At 37.4% G+C, this 23,819-nt stretch overlaps 4 protein-coding genes and 1 pseudogene across 8 annotated transcripts; all 5 read right to left on the bottom strand.

Moving 5' to 3' along the window:
* Positions 1–514: 514 nt before the first annotated feature.
* On the bottom strand, positions 515–6,477 carry LOC112182681 (heat shock 70 kDa protein 4). 4 transcript variants are annotated; one of them, XM_040508963.1, is made up of 5 exons: positions 6,340–6,477; positions 5,474–5,722; positions 5,269–5,374; positions 4,726–4,834; positions 515–2,353 (listed from the first exon to the last, which is right to left on the bottom strand). In XM_040508963.1, the coding sequence occupies exons 2-5, from the start codon at positions 5,599–5,601 to the stop codon at positions 981–983; spliced, it is 1,716 nt and encodes a 571-aa protein (XP_040364897.1). In that variant the 5' UTR covers positions 5,602–5,722; positions 6,340–6,477; the 3' UTR covers positions 515–980. The 4 variants fall into 4 exon arrangements, with proteins under 4 accessions (XP_040364897.1, XP_040364890.1, XP_040364892.1 ...); XM_040508956.1 differs by lacking the exon at positions 6,340–6,477 and having other exon boundaries at positions 5,474–6,208; XM_040508958.1 differs by lacking the exon at positions 6,340–6,477 and having other exon boundaries at positions 5,275–5,374; positions 5,474–6,208.
* Positions 6,368–8,799, bottom strand: LOC112182682 (heat shock cognate 70 kDa protein). The gene is given in 2 exon segments (XM_024321198.2): positions 6,368–7,601; positions 8,589–8,799. Coding segments are annotated over 2 exon segments (1,419 nt in total). The 3' UTR covers positions 6,368–6,393.
* Positions 8,800–9,934: 1,135 nt separating this feature from the next.
* Positions 9,935–12,525, bottom strand: LOC112170457 (heat shock 70 kDa protein 4). Its single transcript, XM_024307756.1, has 2 exons — positions 12,306–12,525; positions 9,935–11,307 (listed from the first exon to the last, which is right to left on the bottom strand). The coding sequence occupies exons 1-2, from the start codon at positions 12,523–12,525 to the stop codon at positions 9,935–9,937; spliced, it is 1,593 nt and encodes a 530-aa protein (XP_024163524.1).
* Positions 12,526–15,221: 2,696 nt separating this feature from the next.
* On the bottom strand, positions 15,222–17,459 carry LOC112170448 (annotated as a pseudogene).
* A 735-nt stretch (positions 17,460–18,194) lies between these two features.
* Positions 18,195–23,019, bottom strand: LOC112182675 (heat shock cognate 70 kDa protein). 2 transcript variants are annotated; one of them, XR_005801886.1, is made up of 4 exons: positions 22,858–23,019; positions 21,132–21,356; positions 18,906–20,378; positions 18,195–18,615 (listed from the first exon to the last, which is right to left on the bottom strand). XR_005801886.1 is itself a non-coding variant. In XM_024321191.2 (3 exons), the coding sequence occupies exons 2-3, from the start codon at positions 21,346–21,348 to the stop codon at positions 19,000–19,002; spliced, it is 1,596 nt and encodes a 531-aa protein (XP_024176959.1). In that variant the 5' UTR covers positions 21,349–21,356; positions 22,858–23,019; the 3' UTR covers positions 18,195–18,999. The 2 variants fall into 2 exon arrangements, 1 of the variants encoding a protein (XP_024176959.1); XM_024321191.2 differs by having other exon boundaries at positions 18,195–20,378.
* Positions 23,020–23,819: the final 800 nt, after the last annotated feature.

The raw sequence follows: 23,819 nt of genomic DNA, 5'->3' as shown, positions 1-23,819 counted from the left end.
GGGCTGCAGGAGCAGCGCACGGTATGGCTAGCAAGGGCTAGGAACTTGCGGCATCTTTTGGTGAAAGAAATTTCGGGTGTTAGGGTTTGCTAGGGTTTACGGCAGCTTTTTGGTTTTTAGGGCTAGAGTTAGGGCTCATGCTGATAACGTGTTTACGTAAAAATGGAATTGCAGAGAGAATTGTGTTAGTATTATTGATAATAGGAGCCCTATATAGGGATTTACAGAGTACACCAAAGGTAATAGAATCTGAACATAATTAGGGAATCTAGAACCTTCTCCTATTAGAGCAAAAGTCCAAAACTTTAGTCTCTTTTTCTTCTCCAACTCCAACAGATTCCCTATTTTACAACAATATCTAAAATCTCCATATTATTCCTTAAAATTTTAGAGTTTACTGTAAATATAGGGAATTTGATTTTCTCCTTCCTTCCTTTCCCTAAAATAGGGATAGTTTATAGGGAATCTGTTGGAGCAAAAGAGGCTTATTTTTCCCTAAAGTAGAGAAAAATCAAAATATAGGGAATCTGTTGGAGTTGCTCTTACAACTCTAAGACTAAACCCTAATTTGAAGAGGCACGCATGATGTTGACTTCAACAACAGTGACCGGAAAAACTTCGTAATTACAGTTTTCAGTCGAAATAGGATTTACCTTTGTAACTGTTATATAGTAGTGACGCCTGACGGATCAGATTCAGATATACTTCACAAATTTCTGCAATTACATCTGCAATAAATTCAGGCTTTTGCTAAAGACAGTTCCCACCAGCTTATGCAACATGTATAATTAATTTTAGCACCAATTATCAGTCCAACACGAGAGCTACGTCCAGCAAAATATGGCCCTTGTAACTCAAAAACAAGACTTCTATCATAGTTATGGCAGCAAAACACGAACAAAAACAAGGTAAGTGCATGAGCTAAGGACCCAACATATGCACAATGCAGTACAGCAAAGAAACTTAATGGGAAAAAACGACTAGTCGATGTCAGCAATTCTCTCGTTCTCAATTCCCAAATTTCTTCTGTCACTGTTGATCGTAATCTCTTTCCTCTGCCCAGTAGTCATGTCCTCTGCTGAGACACGCAGGATACCACTTGCATCAATATTAAAGCAAAGATTGAACTTAGGAACATTCTTGGGAGCCAGAGGAATGTTGCAGAGGCTAACTTCGCCCACAAAGTAATTTTCTTTGACTATTCTACACTCACCCTCATATATGGGGAATACGACCGACTCTTGGTTGTCATATATAGTAGTTATAATTTTGCTCTTCATCACAGGTATTCTAGTGTTCTTTGGAATCAAAACATTCATGTATTTCTCAAGCGTATCAAGTGTGCGACTCTCCAACCCGAGTGACAGAGGGGTGACATCCAAGAGAGCGAAGTCTTGAAGTTTCCGATCTTGATGGCCTTTCAAAACTGCAGCTTGAACTGCAGCTCCATAGGCGATTGCCTCATCTGGATTAACTCCCTTGCACAGCTCCTTCCCTTTGAAGACATCTTTTAATAGTTCTTGCACTTTAGGAATTCTAGAAGAGCCACCCGCAAGAACAACATCATGGACATTGCTTATCTTCATTGTAGCATCGCTTAAACACTTTCTCACAGGGTCCATGCACTTGTTGAACAAGTCTTTGTTGAGTTGTTCAAACTTGGCTCTAGTGATACTTGTATAGAAATCCAAACAATCAATTTCAATGTCAACTATGGAAGCAAATGAAAGTCTCCTCTTTGCCTTCTCACATGCATTTCTTAACCTCCTAAGAGCTCTAAAGTTTCCAGTGATGTCTAGATTGTGCTTTTTCTTGAATTCCTCAACACAATAGCTCACCATTCTGTTATCAAGATCTTCACCTCCAAGGTGAGTGTCTCCAGCTGTAGCCTTCACTTCGAATATACCATCACCTATTGTAAGCAATGACACATCTAGTGTACCACCGCCGAAATCAAATATCATAACATTTCTCTTGCTATACCAGCCGCCCTTTCTGTCAAGTCCATAAGCAATGGCTGCTGCAGTTGGTTCGTTGATGATACGCATCACGTTTAGGCCAGCAGTGACTGCGGCATCATTTGTAGCCTGACGCTGTGAATTATTGAAGTAGGCAGGGACGGTGATAACTGCATTTTTCACAGGTGAACCAAGATAGGCCTCAGCAATTTCCCGCATCTTTTCAAGAACCATAGATGAGATTTGTTCAGCAGAAAATTGTTTCTCTTCGCCCTTGTGGGTAACTACAATCATGGGCTTCTCAGCAGGACCTTCAATAACCTTGAATGGCCAGAGTTTAATATCATTTTGAACTGAGGCATCACTATATCTCCTGCCTATCAAACGCTTTGCATCTGCAGACGAACGTCCAATTTAGAAACACATTCCAAAAAAGCAAGCCAATGATCGAGAAGAAACAAGTCATATGAACACAATTTTGTTTATATTTTTTTGGAAATTCTAATGACTTTCCAATTCTACCAGTAGCTCCTTTTTTATGCCAAAACTACTCTGTCATATATGCCTACTGATTGAGCATGTTTGTTTACACCATCGCTTCTAGTGCATACTTTAAACAATGTATAATTGTGAAATAAGTTAGAACTGCCTATGTTGATGAAAGAATGCAACAGGAATAATAAATTATTTACACCAAAAACAGTATGATAATCAATGAAGTTATTAAACCTTTATCCCATAAAATATTAAACTTTCTTAAGAGCTATTATGTCAGTCAACAAGCAAGTAGTTAGCTCCAAGATAGGTGATAGACTCTTTAGAAAGACCTTCTATTCTCCAATGTTAGTGCACGGTAAGTCATACTCTGGATCTCTAACAGTTATTCTACTTTATCTCCAGATTCGCAGTATGACATATACTCCGGAAAAATGCCATAAAATTTGCACTTTGTGACAGTGGTTAAGCAAAATGACATGTTTGTATTTGTTCTAAATTCCAACTGTTTGCCAATTAGCAACATAAGCATAGTCACTTGAAATTATTCAAGAATTTTCAAAACCAACAATTTATCTTTCACATAGGTAAGCACTAAGCACCACGGTCACTGCAACAATTATATAGATAAATCACTCTTCACAATTCTTTTTTTAGTGAAATCTCAACGAGCAAGAGAATGCTATTAATTAAAGAAAATAAACAAAAATAAAATTAAAAGAGAAGGGACAAGAAAGCTAAAACCCTTCAAACCGCGAGGAGCTAATTGTATATACAAAGCAACAAAAAATTTAATCACACATTAAGCTTCACGGCACTCTCCTAATCTTGGTCTATACTATTCAAATCAATACTCAGTCCCTACATAACAAAGGAGAGGATACAAATGTACGCTATTCTAGTTAGGATTCAAAATATAAGAATCTCACAGGAATATAAAGCTACGATTGAGAAACAGATGGCTATGAATATTAGTGTTGTGGATATAGGAAGAAGACAGTACCAAAGATTGAGTTTGTGGGATTTTTAATGATCTGGTTAAATGCAGCGTCGCCTACGAAAAGCTCCGAGTCAGTGAAGGCAACATAAGATGGAGTTGTCCTGTTTCCTTGATCATTCACTATGATTTCTACATGCTCGTGCTCCCACACTGCTACGCATGAATAGGTTGTCCCCAAGTCAATCCCTATTGCATGACCCTCTCCTCCTCCGCCCATTCTCAGACCAAACAAGTTGAACACCTTTTTGCTTGCTCAAAAACTGAAGAAGAGAATGGCCCTCTACAAGGGTTGGTTGATTTTTATATAAAAAGAGCTGAATTAAGTGATGCAGAGTCTAGTCGTGTTGGGGAATGCAATCGTTCTATGGAATTTATTTGGGGTTCAGAGAGAGGAAGATGGAGTTGAAGAGAGTCGAGAGGAAGAGTAAATAGGCAGTTAATTACTAATTATGACTCAGAGAGAGGACACTGGATGAAGAGGGAAATAAAATAATAAAAAAATGAGATCTTTGGGAAGATAAATAGAGAAGAGATGTAATGAAAAATTATGAAAATTTTAAAAGACCTATTTATAGACCTGACTTTGATCTTCAGCAAATCGCTTATTTATAATTGAAGGTAAAAGACCTATTTATAAACCTGACTGGCTGACTTTGATCTTCAAAATAATTGGACCAGCTCTTGTGGTTCTTTTCTTTTTCTTCAAGAGATGACTAGGTATGTGTATCTTTTCTTTTGCCGAAAGGATTTTATCTATTCTTTACAGCTATACTCTTCCACCTTTAAAAAGTCTTGGTCTTACTAGGTCTTTGATAAAGTCCTCACTCAAATTAAAGCTCCAGACTCGCATTCAGATCTCAAACCTTAAAAGTTTGATCATAAAGTTATAAAGTGGGATTCTTTAGACGGATCAAATGTTAAAAGACTGATCAATGGTACAATATAGGTGACCCCCACTAAGATCCAATGGCATTTCAATATTACAGGCAGGGTTAAAAAAGTCCGGGGAGTTTTAGCTAAATATATAATTAAACATCTTCGCGTACCTTAAGAGCATATATGATGTTGGTCTGAGACCAATAAACCAATTGAAAATGAATCCACAAATTTTATGAAAACACTGATTAAAGATAGCCACATAGTTATATTAGAACATTCAACTAGCACGCTGCTTAAAAAGCATATTACATAAGAAAGTTTTCCTTCAGAGTCTAAACATTCGACTCCCATAAAAAAGTTATGAAATCCAAAAGCATGATCATTAAATCCCACCTTTACGTAGTGGCTCCAAGATATCAATGCCAATCCCAGCTTTCTTCCCAAGGAAGACATTTGTGAGGACCGATTTGGACTGCAGAGACTCCTTCAACAGTTCCACACCCTACCAAAGCAAATAAATATATATGATCAATCACTAGTATGATGTATGTATGTGTGTGTGTGTGCGCGCTCGCGCGCATAAAGAGAGAGAGAGGAGGCAAATGATTTCAATATTACAAGTAAAATGCCCAAGCATAAATCATTGACTAGTGGACTGAACATGCACAGAGACTCTTTTCTGCTTAAGTAATTAGCAGTTGAAAAATGATACAAACCCTATACTGGTAACTCAACCGTTGACTTGAACATAATTCTGCAGAACAAAAATGAAGGCTATTAAAACCCAAAATACATACACGATCCTTCACTTATATAATGATCTGTATTCTATGCTGCACTTATTTAAAAAGAAAAACAAATTAGTGAGAGGTGCACAGAAACCTAAAAAGCGTATCAGCTCAGAGATGGATGAAGAAGAGAGGTGGGGATGTTGACCATTACAGTTGGAAACAGATCAGTATTTTGGTATTCTCCATGAGTGTAGCAGCAACCCAACTCCTCTGAAAAATCATGGGCCTCTCTGACCGATCTCCCAAGGAAGCTATAAACAAAATTTACATAAGAAAAGTGTCAACTTCTTGCCAAAAGTAAATATCAAAGAAAGTGGCACCAGAAAAAGTGTAATGCTTCATTTACTTACAGTACTACGAGTACTCCCCACAAAAGTGTGTGACACCTTGATTGAAGCTCCTCGCTAAGATTTTGACTCGACACTGCAACATGAGCACAGCCTTGTGCAACACCATCCACTTGAAGACATTCCATCATTATATAATTAATGCACCTTGAGAACTTTAGAAGAGTACAGTCGTTGCAGAGAGTTTCCAATGCTATCCTTGAAGAGTGACCTAAACAATGGATGCTTTCCACTATTGAACTACACTGCAGACTGGCAATAGACATAGTGAAGCAGATACTTATACTGTAAGAAGCAAAATGACATCTCATAACATATGAAATAACCAAGCCAACAAAGGGATTGCTGGTTGCCTCCCTCCATTGAGTCACTCATTCATTACCGAACAAAACAAAGGAGGCATGCCCTCATGGATTTACTAATTTACAGTGATAATAGCACAATATTAGAAATATGAATGAAACTTAATTCAGTAATATGTTAATGAACTCATATTTCTCCCCGCTCCCATTATTCAATTAAATTACCAGTTCAGTGTAGAACATTCATATTCTAGTACAATATTCAGACAAGGTCATCAAGCCTTGCATAAAACTTGAAGATATGGGGTAAAACTATTAAAATATCAGAATGATGAATTTATTCATATGCAAGTTTTTCTGATCAATTTATTCATATGCAAGTCATTTCGCTTCCAGTACTGTGGCATAAAATATGCCTTCTTACTTCATGCCATCAGTTTCTTCACAATTTATTAGTGATGATTGTAATCTTTTTCTTTTTCTTCTGGGCAGTGCCCCTGACAACGGCTGAGACAGTCAGGATACCATTTGCATAAATATCAAAGCCAAGTTCAAAGGAAACTACACCTGCAGGTGCTGCAGGACTGCCATGCAGACAAAATTTACCCAAAAAGTTATTATCTAAAGTTGCTGAACTCTGGTCCTCATAAATTGAGAATGGAACTGAAACCTGGTTGTCAATGGAAGTTTCCAAAATAATTCCGTTCTTGTCACGGGGATTCTGGTGTTTCTTGGAAGCACAACCCACATAAAATGTGGCTCACCAAAATCATTAGTCTCCACTCCAAGTGATAGAGGAATGACATCCAAGAGAGTAAAACCTTGAAGCTTCTCATTTCCATTCCCACTCAAGACTGCAGCTTGAACTGCAGCACCATATGCTATAGCCTCATCAGGATTAATCCCTTGCAAAGCTCCTTCCCCCTGAACAAATCCTGTAGTAACTGCTGCACTTTGGACACTGTTTACATCCACCAGCAAGAACAGCAACTCCTACCCCCTAGAAGATCCACCAGCAAGAACAGCATTGTGGACACTGTTTACATCCATCTTAGCATCCCTCAAACACTTCTCGACAGGCTTCGTACATTTGTTGAAGAAATCAACATTCAATTGTTCAAATTAGCACGGGTAATAGTTGCATAGAAATCATTCTCTTTATCCCAAACAGTCAATTTCAATCTCTGTTGTAGTCGTAGATGAAAGCCTCCTCTTTGCCTTCTCGCATTCATTTCTTAACCGCCTAGGAGCTCTAGCGTTTCCAATAAGGTCCACCTTATGCTTCCTCTTGAATTGCTCTACACAGTAATTCACCATTCTTTTATCAAAGTCTCCACCTCCAAGATGAGTCTCTCCCGCCGTGGCTTTAACTTCAAAAACACCATCACAGATACTCAGTAGTGACACATCTAAAGTACCACCACCTAAATCAAATATCAGCACATTTTTCTTCCTATATCCACCAGCCTTCTTGTCAATGCCATATGCAATAGCTGCAGCAGTTGGTTCATTGATGATGTGCATCACATTTAGGCCTGCAGTGGCACCTGCATCTTTTGTAGCCTGATGTTTAGAGATAGTGAAGTAAGTAGGGACAGTGATAACTGCATTCGTCACATTTGATCCGAGGTAGGCTTCAGCAGTCTTCCGCATCTTTGTGAGAACCATGGATGAGATTTCATCAGCAGCAAACTTCTTTAGCTGTCCCTCGTGGTTAACCACAATCATAGGCTTATCATCAGGACCTTCAACGACCTTGAATGGCCAGAGTTTCAAATCACTTTGAACAGTGGCATCACAGAATTTCCTGCCAATCAACCTCTTTGCATCTGCAAATTGACATATTGATGCGATTTTAGATCATATCACTAAAAAATATCCCCACTTTTTCTGAGCTGTACTCTATCAAAAATATGTTAACCTGATATAGTCAGTCAGAGTTGAGTAGGTGTACTACCGAACAAATAGGAAAACACTCTCTCCTTCAATGAACCAAAGATGAAACTTAAGACATAAAACTTTGAGCTCCTAAAACCCCAACCTTCTTTTAACAGGACTTAAGAAAGCTTTGATTAATTATACTAAAGCAGACTGAACCCCCAACTTTTTATAATCCTAACCCATTTGCCTATCCAGCAAGCTCAAACTTAGGCACGCATACCGTAACCTCAAACTTAGGCACACATTCTGTAGCTATATATCAGATCAAAGAGAAAGCAGTCAAAACTCAAAACTTTAAAAAGACATCCACAGAGCAACAATTTAACAGATGAGAAAATCAAAATAAAATTGGTGGTCTTAGAAGATAACAGTCCGACCAAAGATTGAGTTGGTAGGGTTCCTCAGGATTTAGTTACATGCTGCATCACCAATTAAGCTCTCAGGGTCGGTGAATGCAACATAAGATGGTGTAGTCCTGTTGCCCTGATCGTATGATATGTCGAATTCTTATTATGTAAGTTCGTGTTCAACCTAATTGAGCCTACTACCTCCAATTGTTTAAGACAACCAAGTTTCAATCTAAACCTGCGGAGGACTAATAGTAATTGTACCAATAGATCAAAGACTTTTTTCCCTAAATCACAAGAGTACTGTATCAAATTTATTGTGGGTAAAGTCCAAGTATAAAATCGAATATCAAGGACTTGGTCTAACTAATAAGTGAAAGATTTGTAGTTCCCAGCCAGCCACTAGTATATATTTTCCACCATTTACACTCCTATTTGATTCATGCTCGTTCTTAGCCAACAATCCTACAAACCCTAAACCAAACTCAAAACCTATATATGAGTGTACACAGGGAAAGATGAACATACCAAAGACGGTGTTGGTGAGGTTTCTGGCCACATGGTTAATAGCTCCATCGCCGACCAAGCTCTCGGAGTCGGTAAAGGCAACGTAAGACGGAGTCGTCCTGTTTCCCTGTTCGTTGGCTATGATCTCAACACGACCGTGCTGCCACACTGCAACACACGAGTACGTGGTTCCCAGGTCGATCCCTATTGCATGTTCTTCTTTTCCCTCCATTTTTGGCTCAAAAACTCAGTGATGGGTTTCTTGAAGTCCTTGAAAAGACAGAATGAGGGCTTCTTCTTGAAGAAGAGACAGAGTTGAAAACAGTGAAGAGGTAAGAGAAAAGCAAGCCCCTTGGGGAAGATACAAGTGAAATGAGTCAACTGAGCTGGTTTAACCGTTTAACCACAGAAACGTGAGTTATTAGAACGAGAAGATCAGAAAAGATCGATTTTTTGCAAGGTTTTATACGCAAAGCCAGAGCCTTTCTGACATTGATGGGATTAGGCGCCATTTGTAATGATGTAGTAGTTGGCTGCCACATGAATTACGTTTATTTTTTGAAATTTAAAGTTAGAAAAACCCCAATGATACTGAACCATCTAAACTAGAGCCCATTTCCTTTTCGGCTAGGAATGTAACTAGATCCCTTCAGTTTACTAGGAATGAGAGTAGTCGGGAAGTACTATTCACTAGTGAATGTAGTGGGCCATGACAATTGGATCGCACCAGGAACCACACACACGGATAGATCTTCAATGTATATCGATGAGGTTGAAAAATGGAATTTTTTTTTTCCCTCAAAGTTGGTAAAATGGGGGAAATCGTACAATTTTTTTTTTTTAACGTGTCATAACTTAGACTATATCCTGAAAATCATGCACAGCGCGTGAAAATTTGAATTAAAACGCAATGATTAACAAAAACCACATCGTCCGAGGAACAAAAATGAAGGTTGGATTAGATTGAACCTAAAGTGGTGTTGGTAGGTGTAAAATTGAGTTAAAATTACAGTGCCCGGAAAAACTTCGTAATTACAGTTTTCAGTCGAAATAGGATTTACCTTTGTAACTGTTATATAGTACTGACGCCTGACGGATCAGATATACTTCACAAATTTCTGCAATTACATCTGCAATAAATTCAGGCTTTTGCTAAAGATAGTTCCCACCAGCTTATGCAACATGTATAATTAGATTTAGCACCAATTATCTGCCCAACACTAGAGCTACTTCCAGCAAAATATGACCCTTATAACTCAAAAACAAAGACTTCTACCAAAGTTATGGCAGCAAAACACACCCAAGTCCATTAGCTAATTAAGGACCCAACATATGCGCAATGCACTACTACACTTGGAAAAAAAAGACTATCGACTGTCAGCAAGACTCAAGTTCTCAATTCCAAAATTTCTTCTGTCACTGTTGATCGTAATCTCTTTTCTCTGCCCAGTAGCCATGTCCTCTGCTGAGACACGCAGGATACCACTTGCGTCAATATCAAAGCAAACATTGAACCTAGGAACATGCTTGGGAGCCAGAGGAATGTCGAAGAGGCTAAATTCGCCCAAAAACTTATTCTCTTTGGCTACTCTACTCTCACCCTCATATATGGGGAATTCGATCGACCGTTGGTTGTCATAAATAGTAGTTATTTTTGTTCTCTTCATCACAGGTATTCTCGTGTTCTTTGGAATCACAACATTCATGTATTTCTCGAGCCTATCAAGTTTGGTACTCTCCAACCCAAGTGACAGAGGGGTGACATCCAAGAGAGCGAAGTCTTGAAGTTTCCGATCTTGATGCCCCTTCAAAACTGCAGCTTGAACAGCAGCTCCATAGGCGATTGCCTCATCTGGATTAACTCCCTTGCACAGCTCCTTCCCTTTGAAGACATCTTTTAATAGTTCCTGCACTTTGGGAATTCTAGAAGAGCCACCCGCAAGAACAACATCATGGACATTGCTTATCTTCATTTTAGCATCGCTTAAACACTTTCTCACAGGGTCCATGCACTTGTTGAACAAGTCTTTGTTGAGTTGTTCAAACTTGGCTCGAGTGATAGTAGTATAGAAATCCAAACAATCAATTTCAATGTCAACTATAGACGCAAATGAAAGTCTCCTCTTTGCCTTCTCACATGCATTTCTTAACCTCCTAAGAGTTCTAGAGTTTCCAGTGATGTCTAGATTGTGCTTTTTCTTGAATTCCTCAACACAATAGCTCACCATTCTGTTATCAAGATCTTCACCTCCAAGGTGAGTGTCTCCAGCTGTAGCCTTCACTTCGAATATACCATCACCTATTGTAAGCAATGACACATCTAGTGTACCACCGCCGAAATCAAATATCATAACATTTCTCTTGCTATACCAGCCGCCCTTTCTGTCAAGTCCATAAGCAATGGCTGCTGCAGTTGGTTCGTTGATGATACGCATCACGTTTAGGCCAGCAATGACTGCGGCATCATTTGTAGCCTGACGCTGTGAATTATTGAAGTAGGCAGGGACGGTGATAACTGCATTTTTCACAGGTGAACCAAGATAAGCCTCAGCAACTTCCCGCATCTTTGCGAGAACCATAGATGAGATTTCTTCAGCAGAAAACTGTTTCTCTTCGCCCTTGTGGGTAACTACAATCATGGGCTTCTCAGCAGGACCTTCAGTAACCTTGAATGGCCAGAGTTTAAGATCATTTTGAAATGAGGCGTCACTATATCTCCTGCCTATTAAACGCTTTGCATCTGCAGACGAAAGTTCAATTTAGAAACACATGCATGCCAAAAGAGCAAGTCAATGATCAAGAAGAAACAGGTCATATGAACATAATTTCGGTTATCTTTTGTTTGAAATTCTAAATGAATTTATGACTTTCCAAATTCTCCCAGTAGCTCCTTTCTTATGCCACAACTACTCTGTCATATATGGCTACTGATTGAGCATGTTTATTTGCACCATCGTTTCTATCTAGTGCATGTTTTAAACAATGTGAAATTGTGAAATAGCCTATGTTGAAGAAAGAGTGCAATAGGAATAATAAAATATTTAGACCAAAAACAGTATTATAGTCAATGAAGTATTAAACCTTTTTTGCATGAAATATCAAACTTTCTTAAGAGCTGGAGTTAAAAAGCAAGTACTTAGCTCCGAGATATAGGTGATGGACTCTTTAGAGAGACCTCCTAATTAATCTCCTATGTATGGTACTGCACAGTATGTCATACTCTGGAGTCTAGATCTTTAACAGTTAATCTACTTTGTCTCCAGATTCGCAATATGATATATACTCCGGAACACGAGCATAGTCACTGAAATTATTCAAGATTTTTCAATACCTACAATTTATCTTTCGGATAAGCGTGCACCACGGTCACTGCAACACTTACATAGATAAATCACCCTTAATTTTTTTTTTTAGTGAAATTTACAAAACAGAAACAAATTAATAGGGAGTGGACAAGAAAGCTAAAACCCTTCAAACCGCAAAGAGCTAATTGAAAATACAAAGCAACAATAAATTTAATCACACATTAAGCTTCACGGTACTCTCGTAATCTTGGTCTATACTATTCAAATCAATACTCAGTCCCTACATAATAAAGGATACCAACAACTAATACTGTGTAGTGTATGCTATTAGGGTATTCGAAATATAAGAATCTCAAAGGAATATAAAGCGTGCTACATTGAAAAACAGATGACTATGAATTTTAATGTTGCGGGTGTGGGAAGAAGACCGTACCAAAGATTGAGTTTGTGGGATTTTTAATGATCTGGTTAAATGCAGCGTCGCCTACGAATAGCTCTGAGTCAGTAAAGGCAACATAAGATGGAGTTGTCCTGTTTCCCTGATCATTCACTATGATTTCTACATGATCGTGCTCCCATACTGCTACGCATGAATAGGTTGTCCCTAAGTCAATCCCTATTGCATGACACTCTCCTCCTCCTCCTCCCCCCATCGTCTTCAACTCTTCAAGTATGAGAGGAGAGGAAACCTAAACATAAGCTGGTCGAGGAGACTCGAGAGAATGCTGAAAGTAAATAGTAGTCTAGAAGGAGAATACCTAAACTGGTTGCAGAGAGGAGCCCTAGCGGCCCAAATATGGACGTGACTTTTCCTTTTCCTTGATGGCCGAATAATTAAAAAAACTTGGGGTTAGCCCAATAGGTTCTCCGAAATTAAGTTAGTATTAGACTATGGTCCTCCTATTCCCTCTAAGTCAAAAAATAATAACAACTGAGAACCTCTCTCTCTCTCTCTCTCTCTCAATGTTGATGATATGCTCAACAGCCCCGACTGATGAAACATGAAAGCGGTGGACTTCAACAAAATAAGCAAACATAGGCAAAATTGTCAAATGTTAGAGCATCTCCAACAGTAGAATTTATTTTTTAGTTAAATTTAGCTAAACTTGTGAAATATAGCTATTGATTTAACAATGTTGCTCCATCAATGATAGCTATTTGTAAGTGATATATTATATTTCATCGAATCGTAAACTGACATGTGGACAAAAGATGAGAGATAAATATAACTTTTGCTTTAGCTATGTAGGATCTAGCTAAATATAGCTAGCCAATTTAGCTAAAGTTAAATATAGCTAAGCTATAGCTAGTCTGTTGGAGTTGAATTTTGCTTCAAAAATAGTTAAATATAGCTAAAAATTAAATTTAGCTACTCTGTTGGAAATGCTCTTAGAGCATCTCCAACAGTAGAAATTGTTTCTTAGTTAAATTTAGCTAAAATTGTGAAATATAGGTATTGATTTAGCAATGTTGCTTTAGCAATGATAGCTATTTGTAAATAATAACTATATTTTACCAAATCGTAAACTGACATGTGGACAAAAGAAGAGAGAGAAATATAAGTTTTGCTTTAGCTATGTAGGATACTCTAGCTAAATATAGCTAACCATTTTAGCTATAGTTAAATTTAACTTACCTATAGCTAGTCTGTTGGAGCTGAATTTTGCATTAGAAATAGTTATATATAGCTAAAAATTGAGTTTAGCTACTCTGTTGGAGATGCCCTTACACCAACTGCAGGGACAAAAAACAAGACTTAATTGGGCTTGATGATTCCTACATGGCTACAAACCGAAACCGAATTGGTCCATTATTGGCAATTTCTCAACAATGTTGCGGATGAGGTCTCAAATTCTCCCCTTCCGGCCTCCAAGATCAACAAAAAAGGAGAAAAAAAAATTTCTTACAAAAGAAGAGTTAAATAGAAAAAAGAGTAGAATCTGTCAGTAAGTCATGGAATGTTAGTTACATGGCTTTACTAACATTGTAGAGGTTATGAGTTCCAAAGTAGAATGTAGAATCCTAAGAGATTTGACTTGGTGAAATTTGAATGGGTCTTGCTAAATGTATCCAGTAAATTTCTTAATATAGCCAGTTGTAGTTTTCAACTTTATCCTTATTTAAACCCACCACTCACTCATAGTGCTTAACAATTGCTGCCGATCGACCAACTTCAACCCCCTCATCTCTGTATATACATACACTGATCATCATCTACAGAGAACACGTCAAAGATGGGAGGAGAACTCATTTATGTTCAAACAAGCAGTTAATCCAAACCCCATGAAGCTCTCGAACTTCTATATAGTCAATCTAATTGGCAAATATATTTAAATACTAGGTCTAGATCAATGAAACTTTCTTCTATCTCCTCTGAGAAGTTAATAAACGTGGGTATATATCATGAATGAAGGGTTCACTGGATTTCTCTTTAACGAAAAGATGATTGCATTAGATACATCATAGTGATTTCTTTGTCTTGACTATTGAGTGTGCATGCCCTCAATTATGTAACACTTAAAAAATATTTCGACACCATACACAAAGCAGAGCCTTGTATATTTGTGAATAAAATATATACTTTGACTTTCCTGTATTAAACTTTGGCTCGTAAACACTTCTTATTTTGTGTACAGATGATGTAGCACAAATCCAACTTATCAAAAGACACCTCGTCTTGCTTGCTTTTGGCGAAGCTTCTAGCACTAGATAACAAAAAAAGAGTTTGTATCGAATAAAATATATACTTCGACTTTACTGTGTTAAACTTTGGCTCGTAAACACTTCTTATTTTATGTACAGATGATGCAGCACAAATCCAACTATCAAAAGGTTTTATCATTACATGATAAGAGATCGATGTTGCAAGATTGAGCACACGAACTGCTGAAATGTGAATTTGCATATAATCTTGAAATTGGTTAGTGATATATACCACCCGTTCAATTCTCCCATTTCCTTGGTGATTTTTGTACCCAAAAACTAAGGAAGAGTTCATGCATTTCAAAGACTTTATCAAACCCCCATGCGAAATGTTTGATTTCATAATAAATAACCATAACATTAAATTCAATTAATCTAGCTCCACGATCTCAACTTTTATCTTCTTCGCCTCGATCATTTCCAGTTCCTTCAAATTTTACCTTGCTTGTCTCAATTTCTTCATGTTTTATCGTGCTTGATAGGCTTCACTTGAAAATATTGCTAAAACCATAGAATACCGAACTGATTTTATAAAAATAAGGTTTAGGGAACTTTACTTCTTTATTTATGACAGAAACTAATCATAAAACCTCTAGAAACTCCCATTTCCTAGCTGATCCAAATGGAACGCTGGGGATACGTCCTTTAGTTCGGGGACACAAGGCAGAAAAACAAAACCAAAAGCGTCTGAGAGTTATGAGCCAAAGCAGCTAATTAGTGATCAGCAACAAAATTAGCATCTCTGTATATATTAGAGAACTTTATAAGATAGTAGAGATTGTAATTTCTTTCTTCTGGCCAGTGGACACGTCCTCAACAGAGACGCTTAAGATACCGTTCGCATCAATGTCAAACCAGATATCGAATTTAGCAACACCCCGAGGAACTGGAGGAATATCAGCGAGTTTAAATTGACCCAAATAGTTATTATCTAATGTTGTTGAACTCTCCCCCTCATAAATTGGAAAAAGTGCAGAAATCTGGTTGTCATATGCAGTAGTCCCAGTAATGTTCACTTTTACGGGAATTCTTGTGTTCCTTGGAAAGTTGGAATCACAACATACATTCCATGTTGATCACCAGTATACTCTACAAAACTCTCCACCCAAGTGATAGAGGGGTGACATCCGAGAGACTCAAGTTTTGAAGCTTCCCAATTTGATTCGCACCACTCAAGACCGCGGCATGAATAGCGGCACCATATGCTACAGCCTCATCAGGATTAATGCCCTTGCACAGCTCCTTGCCCTTGAACACATTCTGCAATAACTCTTGCACCTTGGGAACTCTAGAAGAGCCACCAACAAGAACAACGTCATCAACACTGCTTGTGTCCATGTTAGCATCCCTCAAACGCTTCTCCACAGGCTCCATGCACGTTTTGAAGAAGTCCATATGTTCATCTGTTCAAACTTGGCACAAGTAATAGTTGTATAGAAATCAATGCTCTCATCCAAACGGTCAATTTCAATATCTGTTACTCGGGAAAAGGAAAGTCTCCTCTTTGCGTTCTCACATTCGTTTTTCAACCTCCTAAGAGCTGTGGCGTTTCCACTCACATCAACATTATGCTTCTCCTTATATTGCTTAAGACAATAATTCACCATTCTGTGTTGTCAAAGTCTTCACCTCTTCAAAGATACCATTATTTATGGTAAGCAGTGACACATCTAAATTCCCGCCACCCAAATCAAATATTAGCACACGTCTGTCTCTCGCTATACCGACCGGCCTTCTTGCTAAGGCCATAAGCAATGGCTGCTGCAGTTGGTTCGTTGACAATATGCATCACATTCATACCAGCAGTGACCCCAGCAGATTTTGTAGCCTGACGTTGTGCGTCTTTAAAGTAACCAGGGACGGTGCTAACGGCATCATTTACAGTTGATCCCAGCTAAGCTTCAGCAGTCTCACGCATCTTAGAGAGAATCATAGATGAGATTTCTTCGGCAGCACACTGTTTCTCTTGACCTTCGTGGTTAACCACAATCATAGCTTGTTAGCAGCTCCTTAAATGACCTTAAATGGCCATAACTTCATGTCACTTTGTATAGAGGCATCGCTGAATTTCCTACCAATTAACCTCTTTGCATCTGAATATATGTTAAATTTTAAAATAAGACATGAAGGAGTTAATAAAAGGATGAATGTGATTAGTGATAGAAAACAAAAATTGTATGTTCACTGAAAAATATGTACGTATGCAATTAGTGATGAAAGCAAAACTGAAAATGGCTGAAGCCTGAAAGGTAGTAACAGGTCTCTGGATGACTACACTTAATCCAATAATCCAAATCTCCTTTCTGTTTGCTTGTCTTAGATCATCTCTTCCAAAATAACAACTATTCGATCCGTTTTACTTTCTTGCCAATATTAATTTGTTCACCATAATTACAGTTATGGTTAAGTTCAAAACAATATCGGTGCAAGTACTGATGAAAAGCCGGAACTACATAATCTTTATGTGGTTAGTTACCGTTCTATACTAGATTATTTTTTCTAACTAGAATTGTTTAGCAGTACTGATGGAACTACTCACTTGGCAATGTTTACCCAAACCATATAAAAGAATCCTTAGAAAGCTAATTTCAGATGCAATTTTGCAAATATAGTAATTGGAACATAAAATATTGATATATAAATGGAGAATGATGAACCCTACCGAAGATGGAGTAGGTAGGGTTTCTGATGAGTTGACCTGTTTGGTCGCCGCATCGCCAACAAAGCGGTGGGTTTGAGTGAAGGCAACACAAGATGGGGTGGTCCTGTTGCCTTGATCGTTCACTGTGATTTCCACACGATCGTCTTCCCACACTGCCACGCACGAGTGGCATGTACCTAGATCAATCCCTATTGCATGACCCTTTTCTTCACTACCGCTCATTCTTCTCTGGAAAGACAAGACTACTGTTGGCAGAGAAGGCCGAAGAACACTACTCTATTGAATGGCTTGGCCGTCTTGCAAGAATCCAAGGGGAAAGAAAGCTAGGGTTAAGGTTATGGGCGTAAGCCGCGTAACTTGAGAGAAAATAAGTTAGGCGAGAAACCTACTTATTCTGGATTTCGTATATATTGGTCTTCGATCAATCTCCAAAAATAATTAGTTAGTAAAGAACATGACGTTTTAGTTTTACCTTCTAAGAGAAAAGGATCAAACTTCTATACATTTATAAAGCCCTAGAGAGATCTAGTAGTTCTGGCTTTTCACTTTCTGTTAGTCGTATACTCGTATTGCTAATTACATTCATGACCCGACAATACAGATTAATTTATGCTTCTAGCTAGCTTTCTGCTACCTTTAGTTTGCATTTGAGTATATGGCAGATTGGCAGTAAACTTACATGCAAGTTACTATTTCAGATTTAATCAACAATTCTCATCGAATGGTAGAACCCCCATGCAGCAATATATCGCCTATTGTCTCAATGTCTCCAGAATACATGAATATTGATCCTACCATTCATACCACAATGATACTAATTTAAGCATTTAATAGAAAAAACAAGCTGGACCTGAAGTCTAACTGTGGATATATCCTAGATATTATGAACCATGTCTCATTCATTGAGCTGCAGTGAGATAATAGATAAAAAATAAAAAAAATAAAGATGATAGAAAACATTGTTTCTGTAAAATTGTATTAGTCAGGCAAGCAACAAATTAGAATGACCAGGAGGATCTCTTAGCAAAATGAGAATGAAACCATGGAAAGTAATTAGCAAAATGCACAAGCACAAGCATGTTACATGTGCAACCAGCAAACAAAAAGAGTACCGCCAGCTGCCTCACTTTTCCCAACTTTTGATTCATCCCCACAAACAGAACCAGCGAATAATAGAGAATTACTGCTCACCTGTCATTAGTGTTTTTGTTTTACAAGACAAACTATGTATTCATTCTTAGTATGCCATAAATTATCATTACTTGCCTTAACTTCTCAATTCCGTCGGAAGTTTTGTAACTGTTGGCTGTAATAGTGTAATTAATCCCTTTCTTTTGGCCGCTGGACATGTCCTCAGCCAAGGCACTCAAGATACCATCTGCATCAATATTAAAGCAAACATCACATTTGAGAACAGCCAGATTTTTCTCGTGTAGCTTGTAAGATCATAGATCTGAAAACAAAAGGATAGCTATAGAAATCAGGCAGGTATTATCCAGCTCTAAGCAAAACAAAAACAAAAATCAAACCAGAAAAGTTATGTTAGTAAAACGGCGAGCAAGTCACAATAACGGTAACATATGAAAGCCAGAAAAAAAAGTGCCAGTGGACTTCAATCCATCTTCAAAAAAAAACAGAACTGGCACATAATAAAGACTTGTGGCTTACCTGGACAAAGTAAAATAATGTTCAAATATAGCTAAACCTGCAGATCAAATTGCCCGAGAATAGTTGCTATCTTCAGTCATAGTAAGTATAGAGATTACCACTCCTTCATATTCTCAAATCCCGAAGGTTTTTCACGATTGATAGTAATCCCCCTCTTCCGCCCATTCAGACTGTCCTCAGCGCACACACTCAACATACCATTTGCATCAATATCAAAGCAAACAACAAACGTGTGAGCATATTCTGGACCTGGAGGAATTCCGTCGATACTGAATTCCCCCAAAAAATTATTATTTAAGGTGCTTTCACTCTCACCCTCGTAAATGCAGAAGCGAACAACCTGTTGCTTGTCATGAGCACTAGATCCCAAAACTTGCTGCTTCCTGACTGGAGTCCTTGTGTTTCTTGGGATCACAACTGTCATGAAATGTTGATCGCCAGAACTTGACAGTAGTGCTTCCACCCCAAGTGATAGAGGGGTGACATCCAAGAGAGCCAAATTTTGTAGATTCTCCTTTCCATTTCCACTTAAACTGGCAGCTTGAAGAGCGGCACCATATGCCACAGCCTCATCTGGATTAATGCCCTTGCACAGTTCCTTTCCCTGAAACAGATTCTGTAAAAGCTGCTGCATCTTGGGAATTCGAGAAGAGCCACCAGCAAGAACAACATCATCGACACTGCTTATGTCCATGTTAGCATCTCTCAAACACTTCTTCACAGGCTCCATACAATTATTGAAGAACTCCATGTTGAGTTGTTCAAATTTGGCACGGGTAATAGTTATGTAGAAATCATTATTATGATGCAAACAATCAATTTCAATGTCAGTCGTAGTTGTAAACGAAAGCCTCCTCTTTGCCTTCTCACATTCATTTCTTAACCTACTAAGAGCTCTGGATTTTCTACTAACATCCACATTATGCTTCTCCTTGAATTCTTCAACACAGTAATCAACCATTTTGTTACTGAAATCTTGCCCTCCTAGATGGGTGTCTCCAGCCGTAGCCTTGACCTCAAAGACACCAGAACTTATAGCTAGCAGTGAGACATCTATAGTACCACCACCTAAATCAAATATCATCACATTTCTCTTGCTATACCAACCAACTTTATTGTCAATCCCATAAGCAATGGCTGCAGCAGTTGGTTCATTGATAATGCGCATCACCTTTAGGCCAGCAGTGACAGCAGCAGTATTAGTAGCCTGACGCTGTGAGTCATTGAAGTAAGCAGGGGCAGTGATGACTGCATTCCTCACAGTTGTGCCTAAATAGGCCTCAGCAATCTCCCGCATCTTTCCAAGAACCATGGATGAGATTTCTTCAGCCGCAAACTGTTTCTCTTCACCCTTTTGGGTAACCACAATCATGGGCTTGTCAGCAGGACCTTCAACGACCTTGAAGGGCCAGAGCTTAATATCACTTTGAACAAATGCATCACTAAATCTTCTACCAAGTAACCTCTTTGCATCTGCAAAATGATATCATAGTAAGAAACTAAATTAGATCAAGAGAATGGAGACAAACTTTAGAAAGGAGTGGAATAACACTGGAAATTTCAGTTAGCTCATATACATGATCAATTAACAAAATAATAACCATGTTACATCCAAACAATATTTAGTATGGTGAATGGGCTTTTAATTGTCAGATAGCCGTATCAAAAATGTTTATCGATATTTTGATTTCTCATGCCCAACTCTGACATAACATCACAAGTAAGTTTTTCATCCCAGTAAAGTGTTACATATGCATCATTCATATGCACCATGATTTATCGCAGAAACTACATGAAGCTGAAGTTGCTATTTTGAAGAATTTTCTACAGTTTATAATGTATATATTTGCCTTTATGACATATGGCTATACTTGTGTACTTCACTAATACTCACCCCACACACATTGCATGCACTTCTACAAAATACAGTTGATTGACTAGACATGCATAAATAAATTTGTATGCATGTTTTAGCAATAAATGGGGAATTCCTGAAGACGAGTAAAAAATCTTGTTGTATGCATATTTCTGGATCAAATTGATGTCAGAAGAATCTGTTATCAGTTATTAAGATAATTTCTATCATTAAAAGATATAGACTATACATCTCTTTACTAAACATGGTTTATCTATGGTATAATCAATCATTCCATGTTTTATAGAACTACTCTCTAAATATACTGTTAGGGTACTTAACTGCAATAATGGATGTGAGAATAAACTTACCAAAGATTGAGTTTGCAGGGTTTCTGATGACTTGGTTATATGCTGCATCACCTATCATTCGTTCAGAATCAGTGAAAGCAACATAAGATGGAGTCATTCTGTCGCCCTGCTCATTCACTATGACTTCCACAAGGTCGTGTTTCCACACTGCCACACACGAATATGTTGTCCCGAGATCAATCCCGATTGCATGACCTTCTTTTCCACCCATACTCATCTCAAAAGCTGGAGAGCAAACAAGAAAAACGATCAAAGAGAAAGTTAAACAAGGAGAATGCAGAAGGATGATTGATTACATTTTCACTTTGTAGAACTGCTATGAACTGATAAACATATAAACTTAAACTTAAAATGCAATATATAGCTAACAATCACATTTCTCTAATGACGGATCTACAAGAAAAAGGGGAATCAAGGTTGCTGAATTATTATACAAGTTCCCCAAATTGTCATTGTTTCTCAAACTAGAATAACAGCTCCATGGGATTATTTATCATGACACTACACAATAACAACTAAACAATCCATAAAGGCTATCCAAATTCAATCCTTTAGATGGTTTGAGGTATAGGCCCCATGTATCAAAAACAAATAAAAACATGTCCCATAATTGGACAAAACAGTAGTATGTTCATGAGTTTGTTTGAGATTAGTAGTGTTCCTGATCAGGTTTTAGTTATACTCAATTCTTTCTTAATTGGCATTTCAGTTATACACAGACCCAATTGAACATAGAAAATAGGGGAAATATCATCAATGGTCACTGAGTTATGACTTATTCGACACTTAACTCACTGTATTTTCAACAATATCACTTAACTCACTCAGTTTTACATCCGTCTTTCACTTAACTCACTGCCGTTAATTCTACCATTAGAAACCGTTAAAATTGAGGATATATTTGTCAAAACACTTAAAAATCATTTTTAACTTAAAAAAAACTACATTTATTAGACTTTTTTTCAATTTTTTAAAATTTCTGAAATTTCTAATAAAAAATGATTTTTTTAACTTAAGTATAATTTGAAAAAAAATTGTCTTTTTTAAAAAAAGAAGAAGTTAGAAATGCATATTTTTAGTGTTTAGACAAATATACTCGTAATTTACATTTATTAGACTTTTTTCAATTTTTTAAATTTCTGAGATTTCTAGTGAAAAATGATTTTTTTTACTTAAATATAATTTGAAAAAAAATTTGTCTTTAAAAAAAAAAAAGTTAGAAATGCATTTTTTTAGTGTTTAGACAAATATACCCTCAATTTTAATAGTTTTTAACTGCATAATTAACGGCAGTGAGTTAAGTGAAAGACGGATGTAAAACTGAGTGAGTTAAGTGATATTGTTGAAAATACAGTGAGTTAAGTGTCGAATATGTCATAACTCAGTGACCATTGGTGATGTTTTCTCTAGAAAATAAAGCAACACATTGACGTTTTCTCTCTACTATATCTAAACCAGCCCCAAAATTCATGGCAGGGTTGATCCGAATTTAGAAGTTAATATACTATTATCACTAGGCTGGAGAGAATATGTGAGACCTCTCTCTGAACAATACCTAAAAGTCCCACTTCAAATTCAGTCTAAAACCCAACTAAAAATCCGAAACTATAAAATCAAAATGATTAAAGGGAGAGAGGACTTCAAAGGTCCTACCTTCAAGCATAAAAGGTCTAACCTTTAAACATCAAGTTCTTACATGTAATCAGTAGAAAATGAAAGGCCTTACCTTTAAGCAGGACCTCTTGAGTTCTTAACGATCTCGAGTGTGGAGCAGAGTAAGCCTAAACCAGAGCGTCTTCACAGGGATATTTCTCGCCTCTATCCTTTTATGCCCTCAAAATTTTTATTTTTGGGTGAACAATGGGATCATCATCAAGAAACCCACCAAAGAATTATAGAGAAGGCAAAAGCAAAGTTCTTTTCCTCTAAAGACAAAGCAAAAGGCTTTTAAAGCTGGGATTTTTTTTTCTATCCCGCTTTAATTTTTTGGGAGCTTCTGCTAATTTGCTATCTACATCTCTCTAATTTTCCTATAATGCCCATCATCCAATGAAATCAATAAAAGACATTTTTTTTTTTCAATTCTATTCATACTTTCAAAAATCAGTAGTTGGATCTCCTTCAGTTTTTAAAGATTTGGAATTGCAGCAATTTTTTTTTTTTTAAAGTTCATCCTCCATTTACGAGTAACAGAGGTGATAGCATTTTTTCAATGAATTGTCGACTCTTGGTTAGCATAGGCAACAATACCATGTTTGCTCATCATCTCGTATAAATATGTTTTCCAAGTATTATTTTCATTGCATTTAGGTGTCCTTGTCCCTAAACTGATTCTGTCCTACTTGTTTCCATAGCAGCTTGAAATGAATATGCATGGTATTTTTGTTTTAAATATGTATGGGATAGTGGAGGAAATTACAATAATCAACCAAGAGTCTAGTGCATTCTCCATGGATTTATATTAGATGGTTGAATTTTTCATCATATTTATAGAATAGTTCCACATAAAATTGCTCTGCGCTGATGATGTGCAGGAAGACCTTGTGGACAACTACCCATTGCTGCTTTTGTCATATAAACGTGTTGGAGTACTGCTTTTTGTCATCGCTCGTTCACATGTTTGATTACATTCAGAATGATTAGGGCCTCATCAACTGAGGTGTCTTTGTATTTCCCATTTTCTCTTCT

The sequence above is a fragment of the Rosa chinensis genome, chromosome 1 (assembly GCF_002994745.2).
Source record: "Rosa chinensis cultivar Old Blush chromosome 1, RchiOBHm-V2, whole genome shotgun sequence".
NCBI lineage: Eukaryota > Viridiplantae > Streptophyta > Magnoliopsida > Rosales > Rosaceae > Rosa > Rosa chinensis.
Note: the sequence above shows the minus strand (reverse complement) of the source record. Positions and strands in the feature narration are given on the sequence as shown.

What these genes read in the sequence shown, in the direction of transcription:
- LOC112182675 (XM_024321191.2), bottom strand. Translation starts at nt 21,348, where the DNA reads ATGAGTATGGGTGGAAAAGAAGGTCATGCAATCGGGATTGATCTCGGG. An exon ending in CCCTGCAAACTCAATCTTTG is followed by an intron (nt 20,379 to 21,131) that starts GTAAGTTTATTC and finishes ATCATTTTGCAG; the next exon opens with ATGCAAAGAGGTTACTTGGT.
- LOC112182681 (XM_040508956.1), bottom strand. Translation starts at nt 5,781, where the DNA reads ATGAGATGTCATTTTGCTTCTTACAGTATAAGTATCTGCTTCACTATG. An exon ending in ATCTGTTTCCAACTGTAATG is followed by an intron (nt 4,835 to 5,268) that starts GTCAACATCCCC and finishes TTGCTTTGGTAG; the next exon opens with GGTGTGGAACTGTTGAAGGA. An exon ending in CTTGGAGCCACTACGTAAAG is followed by an intron (nt 2,354 to 4,725) that starts GTGGGATTTAAT and finishes GTTCGTCTGCAG; the next exon opens with ATGCAAAGCGTTTGATAGGC.
- LOC112170457 (XM_024307756.1), bottom strand. Translation starts at nt 12,525, where the DNA reads ATGGGGGGAGGAGGAGGAGGAGAGTGTCATGCAATAGGGATTGACTTA. An exon ending in TCCCACAAACTCAATCTTTG is followed by an intron (nt 11,308 to 12,305) that starts GTACGGTCTTCT and finishes TTTCGTCTGCAG; the next exon opens with ATGCAAAGCGTTTAATAGGC.